The following is a 22,861-nucleotide window of genomic DNA, read 5'->3' as shown; positions in this document are numbered from 1 at the left end:
TGCCCTGTTTACTAATATTAGCCTTTTATTTATTTTCAAATAACCTGTATATAATTGTGTCACATCAGACTAACAGTTGTGTGTTTTGTCTGTTCCACAGGGCTCCAGAGATTATTTTGGGATTGCCGTTTAGTGAAGCCATAGACATGTGGTCCCTCGGCTGTGTGGTAGCTGAACTTTTTCTGGGCTGGCCCCTTTACCCCGGGGCCCTGGAGTACGACCAGGTAAACTACCATCTCACCATCTCTTACATTTTACCTGCCGTTGGCTCTTATTTGATCACTTTTTGGGGAGTTATTAATCCCCTAGAATGCTGCCTGCTATCCTCCATTTTCTGTTCTGTTTTCAATTTATCCCAGCACCTCCTACTTATAGATCCAGTGTCTATGAGTCAGTCTTTCCTCTGTACCATTTGCACATGGAAACTGGTTTCCTCTGGCACAGCGGGCCTTGCCTCCATTTATAGGTTTTACACTTTCCTAAGCCTTTTCTCCTATAGGTCAGCCCCCCATCCTTACACTGCCCAAGTATCGTTACACCCTCTGTTTCCACCCAACCGCATATTTTTCCTGGTCTCTTCTCTGACTTTCTTTTCTTTTTTCTTTTGCCTCCTTCTTTTCATTAAACCCTACTTTTCCCAATCAAGACACCCACACAGGAATGGCTTCAGTGTGTTTGTTTCTGTGTTTGCATTCAATCCAGCTTGTTATTGCAGACTTGCCTTCAGGGTACTGATTCAGACATGGCTCCCAACGTGGGAGTTTGCAGGATGACCACTTTAGTCTAAATCCCCCAAAAGACCTGCCTTGAAAGATTTAGTTTAGAAGAGAAGCTGACGCTGCTTTAAAAAGGCAGAGAGGGGGATTCAGCAGCTAAGTTTATGACCGATGGCTCGAAGCTAAGACAAGAATGCAACATTGTCACAGGGTGTACAGCTGGAAAAATCTGTTATTTTAATCTGTGTGAGATCTACGCCTAATACGATTTTAAGGGCGCTGAAGAGATTTTTTGTATGAGCAAGAAAGGGACAGGAAGAAGAGTGCACTTGAGGTTTAGGGAAATAAACACTTTTTAGCCTAATTACCCCACAGAAAGAAGGACAGTGATGGACTGTTTGAATGAAGAAAGAGACATGTGACTTACAGTAACAAATTATTGCAGTATTTACGGCTTCCCTTGTGACGTACATACCCCGAGGATTGCATCTGCTGGCATCTGTGACAGTGAGCAGAAAGGCATATCATTGTGATTGATGGTATGTCTATTAGGAGCTGCTGTCCACCCAAGCAGAGACCTGACAGTGTCTTCCCAGGACTAGACTGATCTGGGCTTATGTTGAGCTGCTCTCCCCCTGGAGCCCGATCTACTCAAAGCCTTCCAGCACCGCCTGGGTCAGATCCTGCTGTGTCCCATGCAGCACTCTAGATTACAGCAATCTGCCCCGCTGCACACTGCAGTCACACCAAAGTATTTTTATGGCCAGGCATAATTTTTCACTCTTCCCAGGACTGAGACAGGAGAGATAACTCAACACTACCGAAAAAGATTTGACTTGAGCGCTGCACCTCCACTCTGAATTTGATGAATCTGTTTTTGCAGCAGCCAAAAACAGACTTTGCATGTCGCAAAGTTTCATATTTTCTTCTTCCTCCTCTATTTTGTAAGGGACTGCTTTGAGCAGATGGTTGTTAGACTGATCAGATAAGGATATCATCCTACTGTACTTTAAATGGGGAACTGAATTTGAATTCAAATACACTGTAAAACCCAAGTGGTGGATTGTGGTGCAGGGCATTAGTAATCTAAAGGGAAAAGTAGTTTGTCGCATTACGTTTCATCTCGCTGTATCGTGCACCGCTCATGTTACTGTCTATTGTTGCCTGCTGATTAAAATACCTGCAGTGGGTCTTAGGCTCTGGATGTTCTCTGGGATGACTGAACTTAAAACCCTTGTCCATTTTAGCAGAATGGTAGTGTAGTAAAGTCACAAGCACATCCTGGAGAGGCCTTGTTTTTGCCCCTGTGCCTCTAAGAAATAGAACAAATGTTTCTCTTTGCCCTGCGGCCCATTGGCATCCACAGGGTTCTCAAGTTGATCATGGACATTTGTAAAAAAGCAGTCTGTTCAGGAGCATAGGTCTAATACAAAACATGAAGTTCTTATTTTGATGTTTTCTGGATGCCATACTAAAGCAAAGTACATGCACATATAGATGAAGTAAGATCACTACCAGTTGTTGTTTTTAAAGCCTTTTATAGAAATGGTATAGCGTGAAGAACAAAAACTCATACTTCCACAAATCCTCACATTAAATCACAGCTCTATCGGTGGCAACACTGATGTAGGATTACTCTCAAAGGTGCAATGATTAAGCAGAAGCAAATCACATCCCCTTTCTGTTCAAACCTTTTTTTTTTCTTTCGTGTTCACGCTTAACAAACAAAAAATAGATGCTCCAATTTGACTTGATATAAGGACTTCTTTGATTTTCTAGGATCCAAACCAGAATGTTTTGCTATCTTACTTCCTAGCTTCAAACTATTTTAAAGTGCTTCTGCAATCATTAGTTGACTCCCACAAGTAAAGCCAGAGTTGTCATGAGTTTAAAAGGTTGAGGACAGGAATATTCCTAAACTGGCACTCCATGTGCTTTCATTCCGATATAAATATATTACTGATATTCAAAATAGAAGCTTGTAAATTTTTAGCGCCTAAAATAAATAACCAACTGACTGTCGTCAGTAAACAGCTCGGCAGCTGCCTGCTGGTGTGAGGTGCCATCCAGGGGCCACAGGGTGATCTGGCTGGAGCGGAGAGTTGCTGCCACCCCCCCTCTCCCCCTTTTCTTCTTCTTATCTTTCTGCTGGGGGTCTTGTTCCATACCACACAGCATACTGTATTTATAACTCCTGCTCCTTCCCAACCTTACCTCATCACCCAGTCACACCATCTTTTGCTACAGCATGAGGCTTCTCACTCCTTTGCAGTGACGAACCTCGCGACTCAGCCAGTGTCTTATGAGTGTCTATGATTAGCCCAAGGTGCTGTAGTCTTCGCTATGACTTCATTGCCCATATTGTTGTTGTTTTTAAACCTTTCTTCAGGCCCTCTTTACACTCACTTTGTCTTGCTATCTCAACCATTGTACAAGTAGTGCAACCATTGGGGTCAGTGCACACTATGGCAGACCAAGGTTTTTCACGCCTCCTCTTTTCTCCGGGGCTTGGCCTAGCTTGCAACTTGGGCGATCTGTTGGGATAAGAGGATGTAGGCAGAGTCAGTGGAAGCTAAAGGGATTTGCGATAGTGGGGGTTGAAAGTTGCAAGTCTCTCGAAAGAATGTCCCCGTTTGTTAGTGGGTGCAAACTACTATAATCTAAATGTGGAAGAGATTCATTGTGCATCAGGGAAGGTATGGTGCATTATCCTAAGCTGAGATGTACTTTAATTTATTGCAGTGACAGAGCAATATCATTGAAATGCATATTTTATGGTGTGTATGGTTATCTCAACTGCCATCAAATAAATGCTGCCTGGCCTTCCTGTCTGCTCTGCAGCAGGCCCGGGCTCGCTGGATAGTTGTGTTGTGGAGCCGTGGCTGTGCACCAGTGATCTCACTGGTTTGTGAGATCTCTGCAGTGACTCGCCTTCCAGGAAAAACAAGGGTTTTCCCATCACAAGAATGTTCCACCCACACACACTGGCTGTGTTGTTTTCTTGTGTCTGTTTCTGTTTATGTGACGTTCCCGAACCACAGCACAGCTACATTATGGACATGAAAGGAAGGTAATTTAGTCAGGGTACTTTCAGGGTAAGGTTTTTTGGAGTTGTCAGTTATCAAAAGTGAATGTGAAAGACAAAACATTTGAGAAAGATTTTTGGTTGATGTAACCTAATCAGTATGTTTTGGAAAATGACTAAATGAAAGCACAAATGTCCCCAAAAGGGAGAAGTGGACAGTCACACAATGTGTTTTATGATACTTGGAGCTGTTGGTGTGGCTTGTGTTAAGCTAGGGGGTGTCTACCATCCTATTCAAATCTCTAAGCAGATGAGATAACATTCATCATGCATTGCTTGATCATTAACTCGTCCATAGACGTGTCCCACCCACATAAACAGAGTGATTGCAGGATTTGCACCTCAGTAACAGACTTATAGAAGCCAAATGCTCAAGCATCACATTTGCCTGGAGGAGCAACTTGAAGAATAACACATGATGAGCTTCCAACAGAAACATTCTTACTGTCTGTCTTTCACTTTTTAAATGTGAGTTTTGTCAGGGAACTCACACATAGAAACGTTTTTAACTCATTTGTTGCAGGCAGCAGGGTGGGAACTTTATATAAGTAAAGGTGTGAGGAATAATTTGTTTGCCTTTCTTCTAAATTGGTGATTTTTCAAAGGGAAAGGGTTAGCTAGATCTCCTTCATGATCCTCTCTGTTCTCCCCTTGCCTGGCTCTTGCTTTCAACGCTGAATCTCTAATGGTTGTTGTCCTTTGCACATGCGTGTGATTGACGTCAGCCGGGCTTCTCACTGCTCTCCTCTCATAGACCTGCGTGTCACACTCTCGCCCAACAGCATCTGACTGACGAGCATCATTACGCAGCCGAGCATTTGGCAATGAGACTGAAGGAACCTTATTATCAAGGTTTACATGAAAACACCATGACACCTTACAGAGATAAACACAAGCTGCACTCTCACTTGGGTCGAACCATTTGTCAGGAATGGGCCATCTTCAAGGTCTCTGCAGCTGTCCCCGTTATGTACATGTAACTTTAACTCCGAGGGATTTGATCGTGTGATGTCAGTATCCATTACCTTGTAAATGATCAGAACATGAGTGTGTTAGTATTAAGTTCTCGGGTGACGTTTTGGTTTCAGAGAGTGGGGATGATAGATAAATCGACAAACAGTGAAAATACCCACCTTTGTTTAATAATGTTCATAATTGAATATAAATAGTATTGGAATGCTTTTTTGATTCCTCAAACACACCAATGAAAAATATATTTTATTTCAGCTATGAGATGTATTTATTCCTTTGTTTATTTCTTTGTTTCCTTCGCTATTCTCCCTATGTCAAACAGATTCGCTACATTTCGCAGACACAAGGTTTGCCAGGGGAACATTTACTGAGTGTGGGGACAAAGACATCACGGTTCTTTTGCAGAGAGTCTGACTCAACCTATGTGGCACGGAGACTAAAGGTGAGGATTAATTACACCCCTGCAGCATATGCCTTCGTAGCTTGTTGCCACTTACTGAAAACAACTAACCTCTACCCTTGTTTTGTTTCACTAAAAGCTGATTGTAAAGAATCATAGGTCGTCTTACTCAGTCAACAGATATGTTCTTGCTCCCCTATGGGTAAACAAAGAATGTAGTTCCCAATAAGTCACATTGCTTCACGTACTTTGAAACAAATCAAAGGGTTCTACAATACTGTATTTTGAGAGCACAACTTACATGCATTAAGAATTTAGCAACATAAAACATAAAATCCTGACTCAGCATGTCAACTGCTTTGCTATATTTAGTTTTTGCCGCCCCACTAAACATGTTCTTTTTCTGTAGTCAACAGATGAGCATGAGACGGAGACGGGAATGAAATCAAAGGAGGCCAGGAAGTACATCTTCAGCTGTTTGGATGACATAGCGCATGTATGTTCAGCTGCCATCACCACAATGTACCTAACAGAACTTCAGAGGAAGTTCAACATCAATTGCTGAGAGAATACCGGCTACGGAGTGTTTCCCAGAGGAAGTACATCCACACCTGGATGAACACAATACACATATCATTACTGGGAAATTAAAGATCACCTCTAAGCTCAACTTCCCTTCTGATAAATGCTAAACCCACTTTCACTTACTAGTCTCTGTAAAAAGACAGCACATGGAAATTCCCCAGTCGACCATCAATGCTCGTTTAGGTCGGTTATTTTGTAAGTCAGAGGAGATTCTTGAGAATTCATGTTCATGACAAATTGTTTATCATTCTGAAACATGGGTTTCATATCAAAACAATCACTGATACATCATACACAGTGCCATTTTACATTGGACCTTACCTCTTTTTCTTTGAGTACGTTATTCTGTTTAAGAACAGTGATTCTAGCCAACAGCAGTTTTAACAGTAAAGTGTTTTCCAGGTGAACTTGGTGATGAATCTGGAAGGTAGTGACTTGTTGGTGGAGAAGGCAGACCGTAGGGAGTTTGTGGGCCTGCTGAAGAAGATGTTGTTGATCGATGCAGAAGAGAGGATCTCCCCCGCTGAGGCTCTCAGCCACCCCTTTGTGACAATGCAACACCTGCTCGACTTTCCCCATAGCAACCAGTAAGTCCAATAAGCCTCAGATTTTGGGACATGGTGTCATTTTGACCTTCCTACCTAACTCGAAGTCCCTCTGTCTTTCTGTAGTGTGAAGTCATGTTTCCACATCATGGATGTTTGCTGGACTCGCCCCAGTGCATATGAGGCGGTCAACAGAAATAAAGTTCCTTTCATCAGACCTGTGACCACAACCGCTGCTGCCTCGGTCAACCACCCATTCAGCAATATTCACACTCAAGTAAGTCCAGGATGTTGTTTAATTACAATCTGCCGTTTCATTTGATGTGTGTTGGCGGTGTTATTACACTTACTACAGGGAATAAAAGCATTACATATATTACACTGATTATACTTTGTTTTAACACGTTTTACAAACACTAGATTATATATAGACAGATGGTGTGGGTCACTGACGACATGCAATGTGTTGTTCTGTTCATCTGCTCCTGTGAAGACTGATCATGTAGACAATTTTCTCGCCTTTATTGCTTGCGTGTATGCCGACTCACCCATCTTATTGCGTCCTAGCAGTGCTGTCATGGCAACAAAATCACGTCATGTTTCTGAGGTCATGGCAACGGTGCAAATCACTGTTGTTGCTGATGAAAAACAGGAGCGCACCCTGTTTTTGGCATTGCATCTCAATAATGTAAAACGATGCTTATTGAAAAGTATTTATTGAGAAGATGATACTTGGAAAGATGACCAACTGTGACAGAATAATGGTGACTGCATGTGTTTCATCAGTACAGACATACGGATACTATTAGACAGCTCCTTCATTCCTAGAATCAAAAGCTGATGACAAAAAAACTAATTCTAATTCTTTTCACTATAAAAGTGTTCGGCTATGATGTTTCCATGGAGCAGTAAATGTTTCCTCTTATCTTCCTCAAGAGAATTCAACAAGAAATGTGGAGGCTTTCTTAGTATTATCCTGTGAAAGGCTGCTTTGTGTTTACTATCATGTGTATGGGGGTTGGGCTACATGCAGGAGCTGTGGCAGAACAATATAGGCCTAGTTCTCGTTATTCAATAAATGTGATTATAGCCAGGCACAAGAGCAGTGAGGCAGAGGCACATGCTTAACTGTTCTTTGTTCAGCCCTCCGGCCTGTCTCAGAGTATATTCAACATTTCCTAGCGACCTTTTAGTTATCAACCTTTAAAAAACAATCTGACCTTGTGATCCTGGATAAAGTGGTTAATCTGTTTATGAACGGGCTCATACACAAATCTATCCAATCATATGCAATATTTACAGATAAAGAGCTGTGTTTTAATGAGATGAAAGTATTGATCAAGATTAGCTTGATGGAATCCTTAAAGCATAGTGACTCCATTTTACCATGGAGTTAAGCAAATGGGTCTTGGATGCCTTTTTTTTTTTAACTTCCTCTGTACTATATCCGCCATGTGTTGGAGGTGACAATGTTAAACTACCATAGGTTTGCCAAGTAAGCCACTTTTCACCCGAAAAGCCACGGTTATACGTAAAGTTGACTGACCAACCCATGAAGCTCTTTCAGTAGAAGACAGACCCTTGGGCTCGGTCAGGCTGAGATGCAGGTCACACTTGGCAGATATGTCACCACCTACTGGCGCTTTGATGCTATTGTTGATCATTGTAATACCCAAGAAAGCATCCCAGTCATATAACATTTTTCTTTTTTAGGGATTAGCCCCATCAGCCACGTCAGTAATGCACCCTGGGATACCACTGCAGACCGGGAATGGTCAGTTTGGATGCAATGACTCATTTCAGCAGGCTCTGATTCTATGTCCCCCAACCATACAAGGTAGGCGGTTTATATCTTTAGTTCACACTTGTTTGTTATTATCTGTGGTGGTTAGACTACATTTCCTTTCCATTGTTCCTGCAGGTATCCCCACCAACACAGCTAAACCATCAGGCTACTCTGTTCGAATGGAGGCGTCTGTGCCTCCATTCACTCAAGCACCCCCCATCCAGCCCATGCAAATCAGACCTGGAGTCATCACACAGGTAAGGGGGTAGCGAGGATGGAATAATGGTAAAGGAGCTCAAAGAACATAGCCAAAGAGGAAGGAACAGCATGGCTTTGTTAAGTGTAGTTACATGGTTGTTACATTCATTATTTATCATTTAAAGTTAATTAAGAATGATCCAAAAACATGGTGTCTTTTTAATGTACTTGATGTTAATGCTTTGCTCCGTTTAACTTCAACAGGCCTGGCCCAGCAGTGCACAGCAGATCTTGCTACCCACTTGGCAGCAGGTGACATCAGTGCCCCCCCCACCAACCACTTTGGCATCTGACTCTGTGGCGGGCTCACAAAGACTGGGTGACTGGGGGTAAGCAATTTGTTTGTCTGTAACTTCGTTTACATCACAATATCATTTTTTTGCACTATCCACATTCCTCCCTCTATATGTTCCTTATAATTAAAATATGTAATATGATCTAAAGCAATATGCTTTAGAGTTTCGCTACCTTTAGTTTCTATATCCAGCTTTGGGAATGGCAGTACTGCTCTGAGACAGCACGTCTGCTCCCCTGAATATTAATGATCAATGAGTCATACATGTCCCTTGGGACCATTGACTGAGATCATTTAGTTGGTAATGGGGCTAAAGGCTTTTGCAATTTTCTGTTTCCTTAATGCAGGAAAGTGCATCCCCATGGTAACCATTACAGCTCCATGATTGCACACCCTCAGCCATTCTTAACCAACCAAATGACCATGTCCACCCACCACCAGCCAATCAACATAGGCATTGCACATGTGGTGTGGCCACAGCCAGCTGCCAACAAGAGAGCCAAGCCCTGTGTGAACAGGTACAACATGTGAGTTTTGCAAAAAAAACACACATTCATTCACTTCAAAGGGTTACTTCCTCTCTTAAATTGGCTTGTTTTTTTAACAGGGGCAGCAACTACTCCCAAAACACGAACGTCCAAAATGTAGCATGCCAGTCCCCAAAGATGGCCGATACAGCAAAGAATGTGCAGCAGGTAGAAGCGAGGTGCCCGGCGGAAGGGCGCACTGCTGAAGAGGAGCAAAGGACCAACAGGCGGGCGGGGGGGAACTTCTGTAAAGTGGAGCCAGACTGTGAGGAGCTCTCAGTTTCGCAGGAGCAGCGGCAGGCCATGGTGATCTCTGACCTCGCCAGCCCGACTGTTAGTGTCATCAGCATCAGCAGCGACGACGACGAGAGCGCACAAAGACACTCGATGGGGGAGTGAGTACTGACCATCATGTTACTTCTTACAATATTTCTAATTTAGCTTCTGAAATGTTGTATTATACTTATTATTGTGTCTGTCTGCACGCAGGTGTAAGGGTAGTGCAGACTGTGAGGCGTGTCAGAGCACCGTCAGTATGGAGAGAGTGTGTTCCCTCAGCAGTCCTGACAGCACGCTCAGCACCAGCTCCTCCGCCTCAGCCCAGTCCAGCGCCTCCCCCTGCAAACACCCAAACAGGTACGGTCAATGCAACTCATTCAAACAAACACATGTTTTTACTGGTTCTACATTAATGGCTGCACTCCTACAAACGACATGTCACTAACCTCCCTTGTGATTGGTTGCCTTGTCGCAGTATGTCTGATGACGAACAGGAGAGTGGTTGTGACACGGTGGACAGCTCGCCCACATCAGACGCCTCTGGCCATAGCAACAGTCCCTTCACACAGCGACGCTTCATCGCCGACAGCAACCAGAACTGCGAGCCCCGTGTGGCGTGCATCGCCCCGGTGACAGAGCCCAGCAAGCCAGCAGTTCGTACTGTTGTGGTGCCTCCAATGAGAGTGCAGAACAACAACAACTACTACCCTGCTGTCAGTGAAACATACGGCAACACAGGTACAACTGGATATATGATGGATCCATAACACAACTTCATTCACTATGATCCTTATTTAAGTCTGACTTAGTCCTGTCATGATAACTACCTTTTTTGGTAGTAAGTAATTGCAAGTAATTGCAATAAACAATATTTTTGTAATTTTAAGTAAATTGTATGCCACTGATATAAGAGATTATAATATAATAGAATTGTAATGCCGCTTAAAAAGCTGTGAACCCTTAGTTCTTACATTTGAAAAAGATAAACAAATTCAAAAAAGATTAAGCTTAAATAAAATAAAAACGCATTAACAAAATAATAAAATGTACTCTGTTAAAAAAAATGCACTGCTATAAACACATATTATACATCCATCGATCATTGCAAAAACGATCACGGCCACCGCTTTATATCGTTTAATAAGGAATAGTGTTCGAGACTGATCTATTCTGACATGGAGCTGCCTAAAATGTACATTTAGGTTTCAGGCCTACATGCGGAAACGTGTGTTTTGTTAAAGTAAAAACGTCTGGAAGTGACTCCCTGGCCAGTGTGTTAGACCCAGGTTATCTCTACACCAAAATGATCACGTCGGTATAGCAGGTGACTGGACACCTTTTCAGATGCACACTCAGGACTACGGTCTGATGGTGTTATCCCCTTACAAGACATGGAAGTGCATGAGCAGGTCATGCCAGCTGTCAGTCATCACTGCTGCTGTCTGCTCCACAGGTCACATGGCCTGGGATTACGTTGTCTTTGTAGGCCGCAGAGGTTCTCACAGGTGATTATGGGTGACCTGCCCTGAAGTATGGGCTTTAAACTCTGGAGTGCATATTTGTTTGCTGTCATCACTCCTTACTCTGGCTCCAGACTGTTTCTGAGTGCCCCTGTATCTGTGTGGATGTGCACTTTTTAAAGATACATAACACATGCGTAATTGCCCCACAATGGTAAAGGCCCCGGATATAAATATCTGGAGCTTGGATGTCAAGCAGAGAACATGAAGCCGTTTTCTGGCTGTCATGAATGTTTCTTCCTGGTGTTAAAGTGGCGTTACGCATGCTATATGTAGGCTTCATTAACGGCTGTGGACACCCCTATATTTCTCAGCAACTGAATACATTTTAAAGCCTGTTTATAGTTATTTTAAAGTTGATGGTTCAACTATAAATATTTGATAAAATCCTACAGAGTCAGATCAGCTTTCCTTTCAAAGGAACCCGCCCTCCAACCATGAATCTATTGCAACTAAAGCCCCACATAAAAGGGCACAGCTTGCTATTTTAGTGCTACCAGGTGTATTTATAGCTGATGGTCTGACCCCACTATAAGCTCTATGAACAAGCTTAGTTACCAACTCCTCCCAGATCCCCACAAACACATCTATTTATTATCACCTAGATGATATTCAGAGGACAGGTGCCACCATTTTTAAAGGTTTGGATGTGATCAAACACAGCTGAAATCACTGATAAGCCTGCAAAGCCTCCTGCCACAAGCGTTGACTTTTCTGCAGTTGTAGTTGGATCAAACCCCTGGTTGCTTCTTTTTCTGCCTTTTGCCTGCCCTTATTTACGCTGTGATATAAATAGTGGGACTCCAAATTGTCTGAATTAACGCATGTCATCTCTTTCTCTGTACGTCCTTCTTCACATGACCTCCTGCCCTCAGTCTTAGAGTCGTCATGCCAGTCCAGAGGGCGAGGCCACCCTGGGCGCCAGCATCTCCACTCCACTCCCCTCCTCAACCGGCCGCAGAAGATCCCCCCTGCATTCCAGCCCCAGCAACAGCAGCCTATAGGCTTTGGGCAGGTCAGCACATGCACACACATACATGTATCACACATACACATGCATATACACAAAGGAACCTAAACCTATACTTTTCACGTCTTAATAGATGAGGGTTGTTGGCTGTAGACCGACATTGGGAAAACCAAACAAGTAGATCAAACAGTATAAGCATCTGTATGGCCAAAAGATTTATTTTATTTTCATAAGAATAACTTTCTAATAAGTGGCAGAGGTAATGCTGTGGACAGGGTGTTCCAATAAACACAGCTGCTAGTGGATGCTTGTAGAAAATACCTTTTTAATTCATTAAAGTCATTGTATCCTGCATCTACCCCTTTTTTCTGTAATGTGAAGAAGTTGGCAAACTGTACCTGCAATGCAATTACTTAAGTGCTTGTGACTACACTTTATACATTTAAGTGATAAAAGAGCACATTTGAATTGCAAATATTTGCTCTTGATAGCGTAGCAGCGTCCGAGAGCACACTTAATACTCTAAGTGGAACTAGATTCATCTGCCACAGTAGATTTGGTTGAATAAGAAGGGTTTGGGGGCTGAGGGCATTTTATTCTAATACTGCTTTATTTAATACTTTTCTAGTAAAACAACTAAATAGTAGAGCTCTGTAACGGTTTGAACAGTATGAGGATTGTTAACGACTGATAAAAGACGATATACAAATGTGGACAGACAGCAGCATCTAGTGGCTCTTAAAGAAAGGGAAACGAATGTAAGTGATAAAGATGGTGATACTGATCAGCCGGATGCTCTCTCCTTCAGGTGCAGCATTTCGGTTCCTGCCACCAGGAATGGAATGGCAACTTTGCCCACCGGAGACCACAGGCCTATATCCCCCCCACCATGCATGGGCACACATTCACCCTGTCCCACAGCAGCCCAAACCACAATACGGGGCCCCACCCCCACCTTGGGGGCCACCCACACACCCAGCCCACCTTACTGTCTTACCCCCCGTCTGGCCCTCTGGTCACGGCTGCGCCCGTGGCCCACCTGCTGGCGTCCCCTGTAGCCTCCCACTCCATCATGCAGCCCACCTACAGCATCTCCCACCCGGCAGGCATCGTGCATCAGGTCACTGTGGGCATCAACACCCGACTGCTGCCCTCCCCCACCTTGCACCCCCAGGGCCAATTCAAGCCTCTCTTCCCCCCGCACTCCTACATCGCCTCGCCCGCATACGCCAGTTTCCCCCTCAGTCCCACCAAAATCAACCAGTACCCCTACATGTGAGCGGGGCTGCCCAGGTACCCTTTATACCACCCGAGGGCTAGGGTTATCTTAAACAACATGGTTTTCATTTCCAAAACCATGGCACAACCACAAAGAGAGCAAGCTATTTTTTGAAACATGGAGACTTGGGTGTAATTGAACTTCAAGCTTTAAACAAAAAAAAGAAAAGAGTTCCAATGGTGGAGATGATTTGGGCAAAAATTAAGAAGGAAACAATGTATGAATGAAAGAATGAATGAGTAGTAAACTCACACTTAATGTGTTTTGCACATTTGATATATATCTTTGCATTGGATCTTCTACGAATACTCCTCAAAACAGGTAAAATAATTGGGGTGGTGTTAAATAGTTAGACTTTGCACCCCTGATCCCAGCTATTTTTCTATATTGCCTTCTTACGTGTGCAAGACACATCCATATTTGTAAAGCCATCCCAGTCTCTAGCTCTAGATCGACACAGATGCACACGTCGTCCACAGTGTATGTTGTACTGCGTTTGAAGTATTTGTACCTTTTCGGTGTCTTTTAGTGTTAGCAATGTCAAGTCAATTAACCGATTTATATAGGGTTGTTCCTCACGCTGCATGTGGTCTTGCATGAGCAAAAATGTAAACGGAAAGAAGCATAAACGTTGCTCTTATTGTTTGTGTCACAAGACTCGCTGCATTGTATAACTGTCCCCAGCCATAGTGCCTTACATATTTGGGGTTTTTAATGTTACTACTTATATATGACTATACATGATTATTAATGTACTGGACTGCAGCACTTGAAATTCCAATCAGTCGATGCATCCTATGTGTGAGTATATATATGCACACGTGTATATGTCCATGCATAGCCTGCATGGATGTGATGTATCACGGATAGCGGTGCTTATCTTTTGGAGTCGGTGTGTATCTCAGTGTGTCGTGAGTTACCTTTCTGTTCTTACAAGAAGAGCAGCATGCTTTGCTGTTGCGAATGCTTACCGTTTCATTACCACCGTTTTTCTCTTCGTTCTCCCTTTTCCTCAAATGAACTAGTGTACAAAGTGCAAGTACTGAGTATCGCTTAATATTTGATCATCACTTTCTATTTAGTGAAACTATTATTACAAACAGTATTTGTACTGTTATTTGAAACTGCAATACAATCGAAATAGTCGTTGATTAGTTTTCTTTTTCGTCTTCGTATTTTCATTTTGAGTGTTTTCACTTTGTTTATTAGATGTGTAGAAGTGTGGTGGGCATGGCTTTGATTAGGTAAGGAAACAATGCGAATGAATTCACGGTATGGAATTTTCTAAGCCTGAGCAAACCATGCAGTATTTGATATACACGCGTCACATATATGGACATATATTATAGAGCTAGACTATTTAGTACAGATGCTTGATAAGGTGTGAGTTAATTGTGTGCAATTCGCTCATTTATGCATGTGTGACAGTTAACTTTCCCCTTTACATTATACCTTTTGTTAATGGCTTGAGGCTTCTTGGTGTCAACTGCTTATTTTATACATTCCGTCAGGGAGGATATATACATATATATGATGGTAGCAACAGTCTATATATATATATATATATATAGCATATATATATATATAGCATATCTACATATATATCTACATATATATATATATCTGTGTGTGCATTTTATCTGTTCATTTGACTAGTTATGTGTGTGTTTCTTTGTTGTCTTTTATTTTCAAATGAAGTTGCTTGTGCAGCACCAAAGACTGTAATTCACTTCCTGAGCAAGGTAGCTATTCTGTTTGCATAAACCTCAAATATACTGTAGTCGTAGAATGGGGTTAAATTAAAACTAAAAAACTAAAAAATGTATTTAAAAAATCAGCAGAGGTTGTGTCTAGCTTTTTGGGCAATTAATAAGTCGTGTCATTTCTTTCTTGAATGTATCATAGATAAGCTGCTATATGATGATTGCCACTTCGATAGCTGTGAAATTAGGTGATTTCTGAGTTTAAACCTAGCGTTGCTATTTATGTATAGGTCCCTAATTATCTGAAATAGAAGTGGTTTTGATTTTTGTGTTTTGCGTTCATATTTGGAGTGTCATTGTAACTACTGTATTGCTGATGATGAACATTAGTTGCATTTGTTGTTTCTCGGGGTGTGTGTTTTGCATCAGTATTTTATCCTTATTAACCTTTCGGGCTCATCACTGCATATAAATGATGTATCTATGTAACTTAATTTTTGTATGTTTTCATATTGACGTTTTGTACACATCTAAAGCTGTAGCTTGCAGGATTGATTTAACTGTTTCATTGTGCTTATATATATATACTACCAGTATACTACCAGTACTCTTTTGCGTGTAACAGGAGCACTGTGAGATGCCAGAAGAAAAATCCATTATGTTCATTGAAAAGCTTCTGTAATGTTTCCACAAACACACTCACCACTTAGCACTCATGCAGGTAGTAAGGCTTGTAAGGTTTTGGGGTTCTGTGTCCAAAACATAAATTTAGCCCAATGTTTGTTCCAAAATAATGTTCTACAACTCGTTTAATTGATTTGAAATATGAATTGCAATGTTTTAACTGTTCAATGTTATAACTGGCTAGAATATCAGTTATTCTGCTATTCTAAACGGCCTTGTGTTCGGATCGCTCTCCCCTTTATGAGTGTCTCATATCAAAATGATGGTATGTCAATGCGAAACTGTGGCCATTGTTATACCGAAATTGAGACGGTGTGAGCAGCACTGTGTATGTGCCTTGAGCTTCACAAAGTGAGAATTGAAGATGGTGATTCCTCACCTCTTACATGAGGAGGAAGGCATAGAATCCACTCAGCCCATTACCATAGAGTAGACAGTGTTTGAATGGCCACGCAACCAGGAATAAGAAACGGAACAAAAACCACATCCTCTGATCCGCTTGTAGACATGTGCATGATTGTGGCGCTCCTCTTGTTTCAGATAGCCGTCACCAAAGCCTCTGTGATAGAACACACATACACTTTGAATGACACTCAACGATCTTTGGATAGTCACTCTGGCTGAACAGCAGATGCAATACTTTACATTGTGCGGTCATTGCACCACCAAGTGTTCTTAGATAATCTCCATGCTTTACATTAGCTTGCATGCTCACCTGCGTTGCTTCACTTTGTCTGCCTCGAAACTGTCTGCTCAGAGCAGCTTTTCCATCGAACAAGTTATGGCAGAGCGGGAGTAACCAGAGCACAGTTAACAACACTGGCCTTTAAAAGCCGAAGAGCGCGCTTTATGTCCAGTCTTTTCTGGATGTTTATCTGCTCTGTGAAGGAGATGTGGTTTCTCTGTACAGTCAGTCATGAGTGTAATACTCCACATGTAAACACTGACATCGATATGGTTGTATGTATTTTGATAGCTTTTTTTCTTACCTGTACGCTTTACTGATCATTATCCAGTATCGAATCTGGGAAAGAAAGCTTATGATGACAAGGCATGAACTTGGCAGATTAGTGCTTGAAATAGTTCCCCAATAATAAGCATGTGAAATGTGTGTTGATTCCTCCAAAGGTATTCACCAGCAATGCGCCTGCATAAACTCTCCCATACTTGTTAGAGAAAATAATGGATGCAAAAGGAGAGAAATATTGAAACTGTTTAATTTTCCACACAATTGACACCTTGGATTTATGGATATGTTTTTTTTTGGAGGACTCATGTATAATTGAACAGATTCAACAGTCATTTGTCAAATGTTATGACTTTGATAACAGTAAACAAATCTTTTAGAGATGTTAATTCAGGGTCTGTATTGGTCTAAATGTACTACTGTGTTACTCTTTGATTTGATGAGATTTGTTTTGCTCAAGCTCTTATTTTTCTGGTCATCTGTATCAATTTCAGAGTTAATTCACGCTGCAAGTTATGGAATCATCTATTTAGGTTGCTTATCGAATAGACTTGATTATGAAATCTGAACTGTTACTGTTTTAATACCTGTAGATTTTTTTTGTGGCTTTGTTTATTTTTGTTTTGGTTTTAATTAGCTTTTTTATTTTGTGCTACACTAGTTTGCCATGTAGCAATTGCACTGTGCAATATTTACAGTATGAGGACTGGGAAAACTAACTCTATGGATGTGATGTCTCTTTACAGTTTGCGATAGTGTTTCCTCTAGTTCTCAGTGATTTAGGTGTGACCAAGCCTTCTCTACTTTGTCACATTAAGCGGGTTTTCCAGGTGACTCTTTTGGTGAGTGTCAAAAAAAGACGTTATGGTGTATTATTGTTAAGATTCACTTTGAATTAAAAAAATCTATTGATGCAGCTCTTTTTGACTTTTTTCCCCCCATTATTGTATTTATTAAGGTGATTCTCTGGTGCTGATTAGTAACTCTGTCACATCTTACTGCAGTGGTTTTCAAACTCATTTGAACAAGAACAAAGGCAGGCGATTGTTTATTTTATGGTGTTTATTGTATTTTAAATTGTTAAACATTTGAGGATTAGTTGGCCAATCCATGTGTCTGTAGAATATTAGAAAAACATAATGAACACATCTTACATTTGAAATGACAGTACTGGCAGCTATTACAGATATAAAATAAGACAAGCAGAATATGAAACCTGGCAATATTGGTTAATTTAGCATGGTTCAATTACATATTAAGGATTCAGTGATCATCTAAATTATGTCAATCAAATAATGGATTTAATGAGCTAGTGTTTTTACTCGACAAAATAATGAATGGAAATGTAATAGTTTCAAAGCTCATTATACCTTAGAAAATTCCATCTTCCGTTGGAGATTTCGCAATATAATCCAAAATAGCCGTTAAATCGACTTTATCGCAATATCTCAAATTACTCATATGTACGAGCACTTTACAGTTGACTGGATTACATGCTAACAGTATAAATATATATTTGTAATGTTTTTTTGTATTTTATATGGTAATAGCCTACACTATACAACAACATCTGTTGTTTGTGTTGTACTCTAGATCAATGGGCTTTGCATGATTTTCTATTTGCTTATATAATTTGTAGTATAGTATCTGGGTTACTGCTGCCATCTTGTGGCGGTACGGCAGTACTACATCCTACAGTTTATTTGACTACATAATTTTCAGCTAGCTTTTTTTGTAGCCCTTAGGACATTGTACTCATGCTACATAATATTTGTGGAACAAAGGAAAATTGTAAATATCTGTTTTGAACATTAATTCACCTTACAAGCTGACATGTTGGTCACGGGGTCCCCCCAGCAGAGGTCGTCCTGCAGGCTGCTCGCTTTGACTTTCCCCCGACAATTAACAGCAGAGAGGCTAATTTTCTCAGTTTGACCAGGGGGGTGTTAGCATTTATCAATGACCAAGCAGCGTCCATATCCTTTACATGTGAGGCTAAACGTCACCGGAGCACAGCCACAGTCATATTATCCGTGTGGAGCAGGTCTGTATGAGTCAATTCACCGACAACAGCTAAATGTCAAACCTTTGGCAAAGTGTGCGCGCCTCCCTGCGCCACTCGGTGATGATGGGTGGACCGAGCGCAGCGGAGCGATAGGGCGCGTTTCTTAATTTCCCTTCATCGCCGAGTGCCCCCTCCAGCCCTGGACACCACCACGAGACCGCGGGACCGATGTGTTTCCCGTCCACGCACGAGGATTGATCCAATGTATTATTTACGACCGAAACTTCAGCAACTTATCCACTGGATATGGCTCCCGGTTTGAGCAGTGGGCGGACAGGTCATCCCGAAGTATTGGAAGCCCGGGGAGCCGATCCTGGTGGGAGCTCGCCGCGGAGGAGGAATGCTGGAGGAGAGAGGAGGTGTTCGAGGACCGAGCGGCGAGCCGGAGCAGCGGGGATGCTTGCGAACTGTCTGCTATCTGTGGGGATGCTTTCACTTCTTGTCCGGTGCGCTTTGGCCGCAGAGGGTAAGCACAGCACCGAGCTATCTGCTCCAACAAAACACAGGCTGACGTGATGCATTCACCTCTGTCACATCTATATTCCAAGAAACATCTATTGTGACGAGTTAAGGTATACGTTTGGGAGGGAAATGGGTCTTTTGTTTCACACAGGCAGCGTTTTGTAATCTGCACATGTATTGCTGCCGGGTGCACCATCCACATAGAGGCTGCAATATGCATATGGCTGGATAGCTTGCTTTATCATTTTTAACAAAGACAAATGTAACTAGAGGTCCATACACCATTGCGCTTATGATTATATGACATGGAGAAGGCTGTTATTGCATTGACATTTGCGCAGTCAGGGAGTACATCCATCCAAACAGCTATTATTCAGGATGAATCCCCCCTACTGACCGCACTGACATATATTGTGTAAGACATTGTGCTGAATCTGGTCCATGCAGGGTTTGCTTGTATGCAATACACCTCCCTGTTGCCTAATAATCTTTCCACCTGACGCCAGACAACTCTTTTGTCTCATCAGATTGCACTGCACATACCTCTGCTTCTCCTCTGCAGCTGGACCCATTGTGAGCTTTCTCAACCCAAACTTTGTCTCTCCTCCCAACTTCACTGCCCCCTTGTTCTGTAATAGGCATTTCATGTTGGTTGCATTTCCATGTGAGAGGTTATTAGCCTTTGTGTTCCTATTGTGTGTAATGAGCTAAAGGGAGTTTTATCATGGGAATGCAATGCAGTCAGTGTTTCAGAGCATCTGGGTCAGCACTAATGACACACATACTGAGCCCACTGGAGGTCTGTGTGTCTCTGGCGGCATGAGAGGCAGCTGGAGTAAGGTTGGCCGACATAGCTTCCCTTCAAACATGAATGCTTAAAGAAAAGCTTGACTGCAAAAGACAGTCTGCATGTGCACTGATTTGGCTGCATTACCTTTTCCCACCACATGTATCTTTGTACATTCCCTCAATGTAGATGGCTTTTAGAAACGGAACAAAACGAGGCTCTCGGCAAGACATAAGTGTGTGCATGTCCAACAGTAGCTCCATCACCTCCCTCCAGTCTGCACACTGATCTAGTGGCTGTAGTCTCACCTCTGCTGATGCACTGCTACAGTAGCAGTCTCCTCCTCCCTCCTCCCATATCCACCTCCTCCTCACAGTCAGCACATCCATTCTTAAATACAAGCCCAGCAGCAGCACCTGAGCTATACATTACATTGTGTTGATTAAAGAGACATTACAGTGGCCTACTTTTATTCACTTACTTCAGATTCTAGGAAAACAAAACTGCACTTAGACTGTAGGGTTTTGTTTTAAATAAGAAGAGGTCTACTGACAATGACAGTTGGGCTGTGCAAAAATCTAGTATTGCAATATTTAGACTGTCACGATTAAAGGCTTGCATTTTAATATATTGCAATGTATTGTGCAAGGCAGCATATTATTTAAACCTACTTTTAAGGAGGTGAGTGTTTACAATAGGCTGTCTCTTAGTAATGTTAGACAAATGGAGGATACTCCTTACTCCAAATGATTATCCTGGATTACTCCTGTCACAATGTGTATTTTTTTGTGTATCTAGTTTGGCACCGGTTCTTAACTGCGCACACACGGACCTCTGCCTCATCTTTGAAATAAAATCTATATAGCTTAGTAATTATAAGAATGCTATTTTTAAGCGTTGGCTTATTCAAAATCTCCCCCTTTCATGGTTCCTATATGGATCTATAATGGGGAAACATTATTCAGTTAGATGCAACCATTCCGATGCACTACAGCAGTTTCTGCACACAAACTGCCCTTATTAAGTGGATCAGATATCGGCCATGATGTGACCGATACGCAAAGGTTGTTTCTTTTTCCACGCCATTGTGAAATGATGTGTCTCCTCCATACATTGATTCAGTGACAGCGGGCCACTAATTAATGTTGTTAGTGCCACAGCTACAACTGGCCTCATATTACCTTACATAAAAAAAGATTCCATTGGATCCTATGCAATGAGCTACTACATTTTGAAAAGAAACAGCAGTTGTATTGAAATGATACTCAGCAATGACAATGAATATAGTGATGACCAGAAGGCCTTCTCTCCGATATTAAACATACAACACAAAATGCCTTTGGGTAGGAACAATTGCATTTCAGGTTGTTTTTGATATCCATCATGGACTTCAGGGTGGCTTCGGGCTTAAAAAAATCCAACGATATGATTACCAGCTTAGACAATAAATCATAAGTGATCAATTATACATTTGGAAGTTGAAGTTTATACTCCTCCTCCTTTATATCTCTTCAAAATCTCATTACTATAACACCTGGCTTGAATTTCAATGTCATGGTTTACTGAATAAATCCCCAGTTGTCAGCTAAATACCCTGAATCACAGCTTCCTCCTCATAATGTGTGAACCCGATATAAAATAAATGAATTATTATTATTACTATAGAAACGACTTTCTGTTCAACATGAACCTTTCCCCCTCCATAACCCTTCAACATAGTGCTGAATGTAGTGTGGGGATCCTATATGAAGCCTTTTCATTCAGTGAGATTGATCTTTACTTACTAAACTTGGAGGATTTCTTATCTCATTTGTGGCTTTCTTATTAACACAGCTGGAGAAATGATGCTCAGCAGCAGCTGGGGGACGCCCAGAAGAGAAAGCTAAGCAAAGCCATCTTTGGTCTTTCCACAATCAAACAACTGTCTTCTGACATCAGCTGTGTTTACTCTTACTACCACAAACCTGCCCATTGCTTATGAGTACTGACATCTTGGTTTTGACAGGGGTTAACCTCATAGACCTTTCGCAGTATGAGAAGCTATCCCTGAACTGATGCCAGTCATCACTTTCTGCTTAGGAATTCATTGAAAAGAGACTTCACAGTCAAACTGAAAGCAATTTCCACTTTGCAATTCAGTCTGGGGCTTTTAGCCCTTAAATAGCTGTTAACGTGCGTCAATCGAACGGTGAGCTACACATCACAGCCATTGCTGTTTGCCGTCTTGTTTTGTGTGGTTCAGTATCTTTTCCCCTGTGTCCAGATTTGCCTTTTAAGGGCTGTCACGATGGTTAATGTTAAAAGGACTTCCAGGAATTGGTTTTTAAAAACTGCAACATTGACTCACCCTTGGTCTGATCACCTGCCTGTCTGAGCTCTGGGTTTGCAGGACCACACAGGGGACACGATATCTGTTTATTTCCCTCGTTTCACCTCATTGCAGTGATTTAGCGTGCAGCAGTTAATTATGTTGCGGGTAAAGCTTGTCAGGAGGGCTTAAGATGCATGTGTGTGCACACGATGGATAGATAGATGGTGTCTCCTCAGGTGGAGCTACAGCTGAGTCTTCGTTTGACAATGTTTATATTCTACTCACAGTCTTCCATCTGTTTTTTTAGCATGCTGTGGTGATGTTTTTAACAGAGAAACTGTGAGTGGTCTATTCAACATTAAGCAAGAACTTGAGTACCTGAAATGAAAATGCTAAAAGGGTAGAGTGTTTTATATAATTAAAATACATATTATTATTATTGGCAATCAGGAAAAGAGTAAAAGAACATTAATTGTTATCCATTCGCTGTATTTCAATCACAGATGTCTTTGTTTCTGTCAGATCTTATAGAAAGGCAAACGGTATGCAGTCCCTCACTGCAGAAAACAACAGCACTTCTACACACATAGATGTGACGATAGGACAGGCAAACAGGCTTCTAATTAGTATCTTGGAGCATCTGCCTCGTATTATCCCTTGTATAG

The 22,861-nt window shown here is 41.8% G+C and overlaps 2 protein-coding genes across 5 annotated transcripts in view; both read left to right on the top strand.

The window, feature by feature from the left end:
- The window catches only part of hipk3b (homeodomain interacting protein kinase 3b), a 42,667-nt gene extending 25,179 nt beyond the window's left edge, over nucleotides 1-17,488 (top strand). The window contains exons 3-17 of one of the 4 annotated variants that reach the window (XM_034201320.1): nucleotides 101-224; nucleotides 5,096-5,215; nucleotides 5,583-5,669; nucleotides 6,161-6,345; nucleotides 6,430-6,580; nucleotides 8,017-8,140; nucleotides 8,225-8,346; nucleotides 8,552-8,676; nucleotides 8,990-9,160; nucleotides 9,250-9,564; nucleotides 9,659-9,805; nucleotides 9,924-10,186; nucleotides 10,902-10,953; nucleotides 11,844-11,983; nucleotides 12,747-17,488. In XM_034201320.1, coding sequence (XP_034057211.1) covers nucleotides 101-224; nucleotides 5,096-5,215; nucleotides 5,583-5,669; nucleotides 6,161-6,345; nucleotides 6,430-6,580; nucleotides 8,017-8,140; nucleotides 8,225-8,346; nucleotides 8,552-8,676; nucleotides 8,990-9,160; nucleotides 9,250-9,564; nucleotides 9,659-9,805; nucleotides 9,924-10,186; nucleotides 10,902-10,953; nucleotides 11,844-11,983; nucleotides 12,747-13,258 — 2,638 coding nt within the window. In that variant the 3' untranslated portion in view covers nucleotides 13,259-17,488. Of the gene's footprint in view, nucleotides 1-100; nucleotides 225-5,095; nucleotides 5,216-5,582; nucleotides 5,670-6,160; nucleotides 6,346-6,429; nucleotides 6,581-8,016; nucleotides 8,141-8,224; nucleotides 8,347-8,551; nucleotides 8,677-8,989; nucleotides 9,170-9,249; nucleotides 9,565-9,658; nucleotides 9,806-9,923; nucleotides 10,187-10,901; nucleotides 10,954-11,843; nucleotides 11,984-12,746 lie in introns of all 4 variants that reach the window. The other 3 variants (XM_034201319.1, XM_034201324.1, XM_034201323.1) reach the window with 3 other exon arrangements.
- A 961-nt stretch (nucleotides 17,489-18,449) lies between these two features.
- LOC117536467 (UPF0606 protein KIAA1549L-like) overlaps nucleotides 18,450-22,861 on the top strand; it is a 61,798-nt gene continuing 57,386 nt past the window's right edge. The window contains 1 exon segment of the mRNA XM_034201353.1: nucleotides 18,450-19,102. Within this exon segment, the coding sequence (XP_034057244.1) occupies nucleotides 18,883-19,102 (220 nt within the window). The 5' untranslated portion in view covers nucleotides 18,450-18,882.

This window comes from Gymnodraco acuticeps, unplaced genomic scaffold (assembly GCF_902827175.1).
Source record: "Gymnodraco acuticeps unplaced genomic scaffold, fGymAcu1.1, whole genome shotgun sequence".
Classification (NCBI taxonomy): domain Eukaryota; kingdom Metazoa; phylum Chordata; class Actinopteri; order Perciformes; family Bathydraconidae; genus Gymnodraco; species Gymnodraco acuticeps.
The sequence above is the reverse complement of the archived record's forward strand: the minus strand, read 5'-3'. Positions and strand labels throughout refer to the sequence as shown.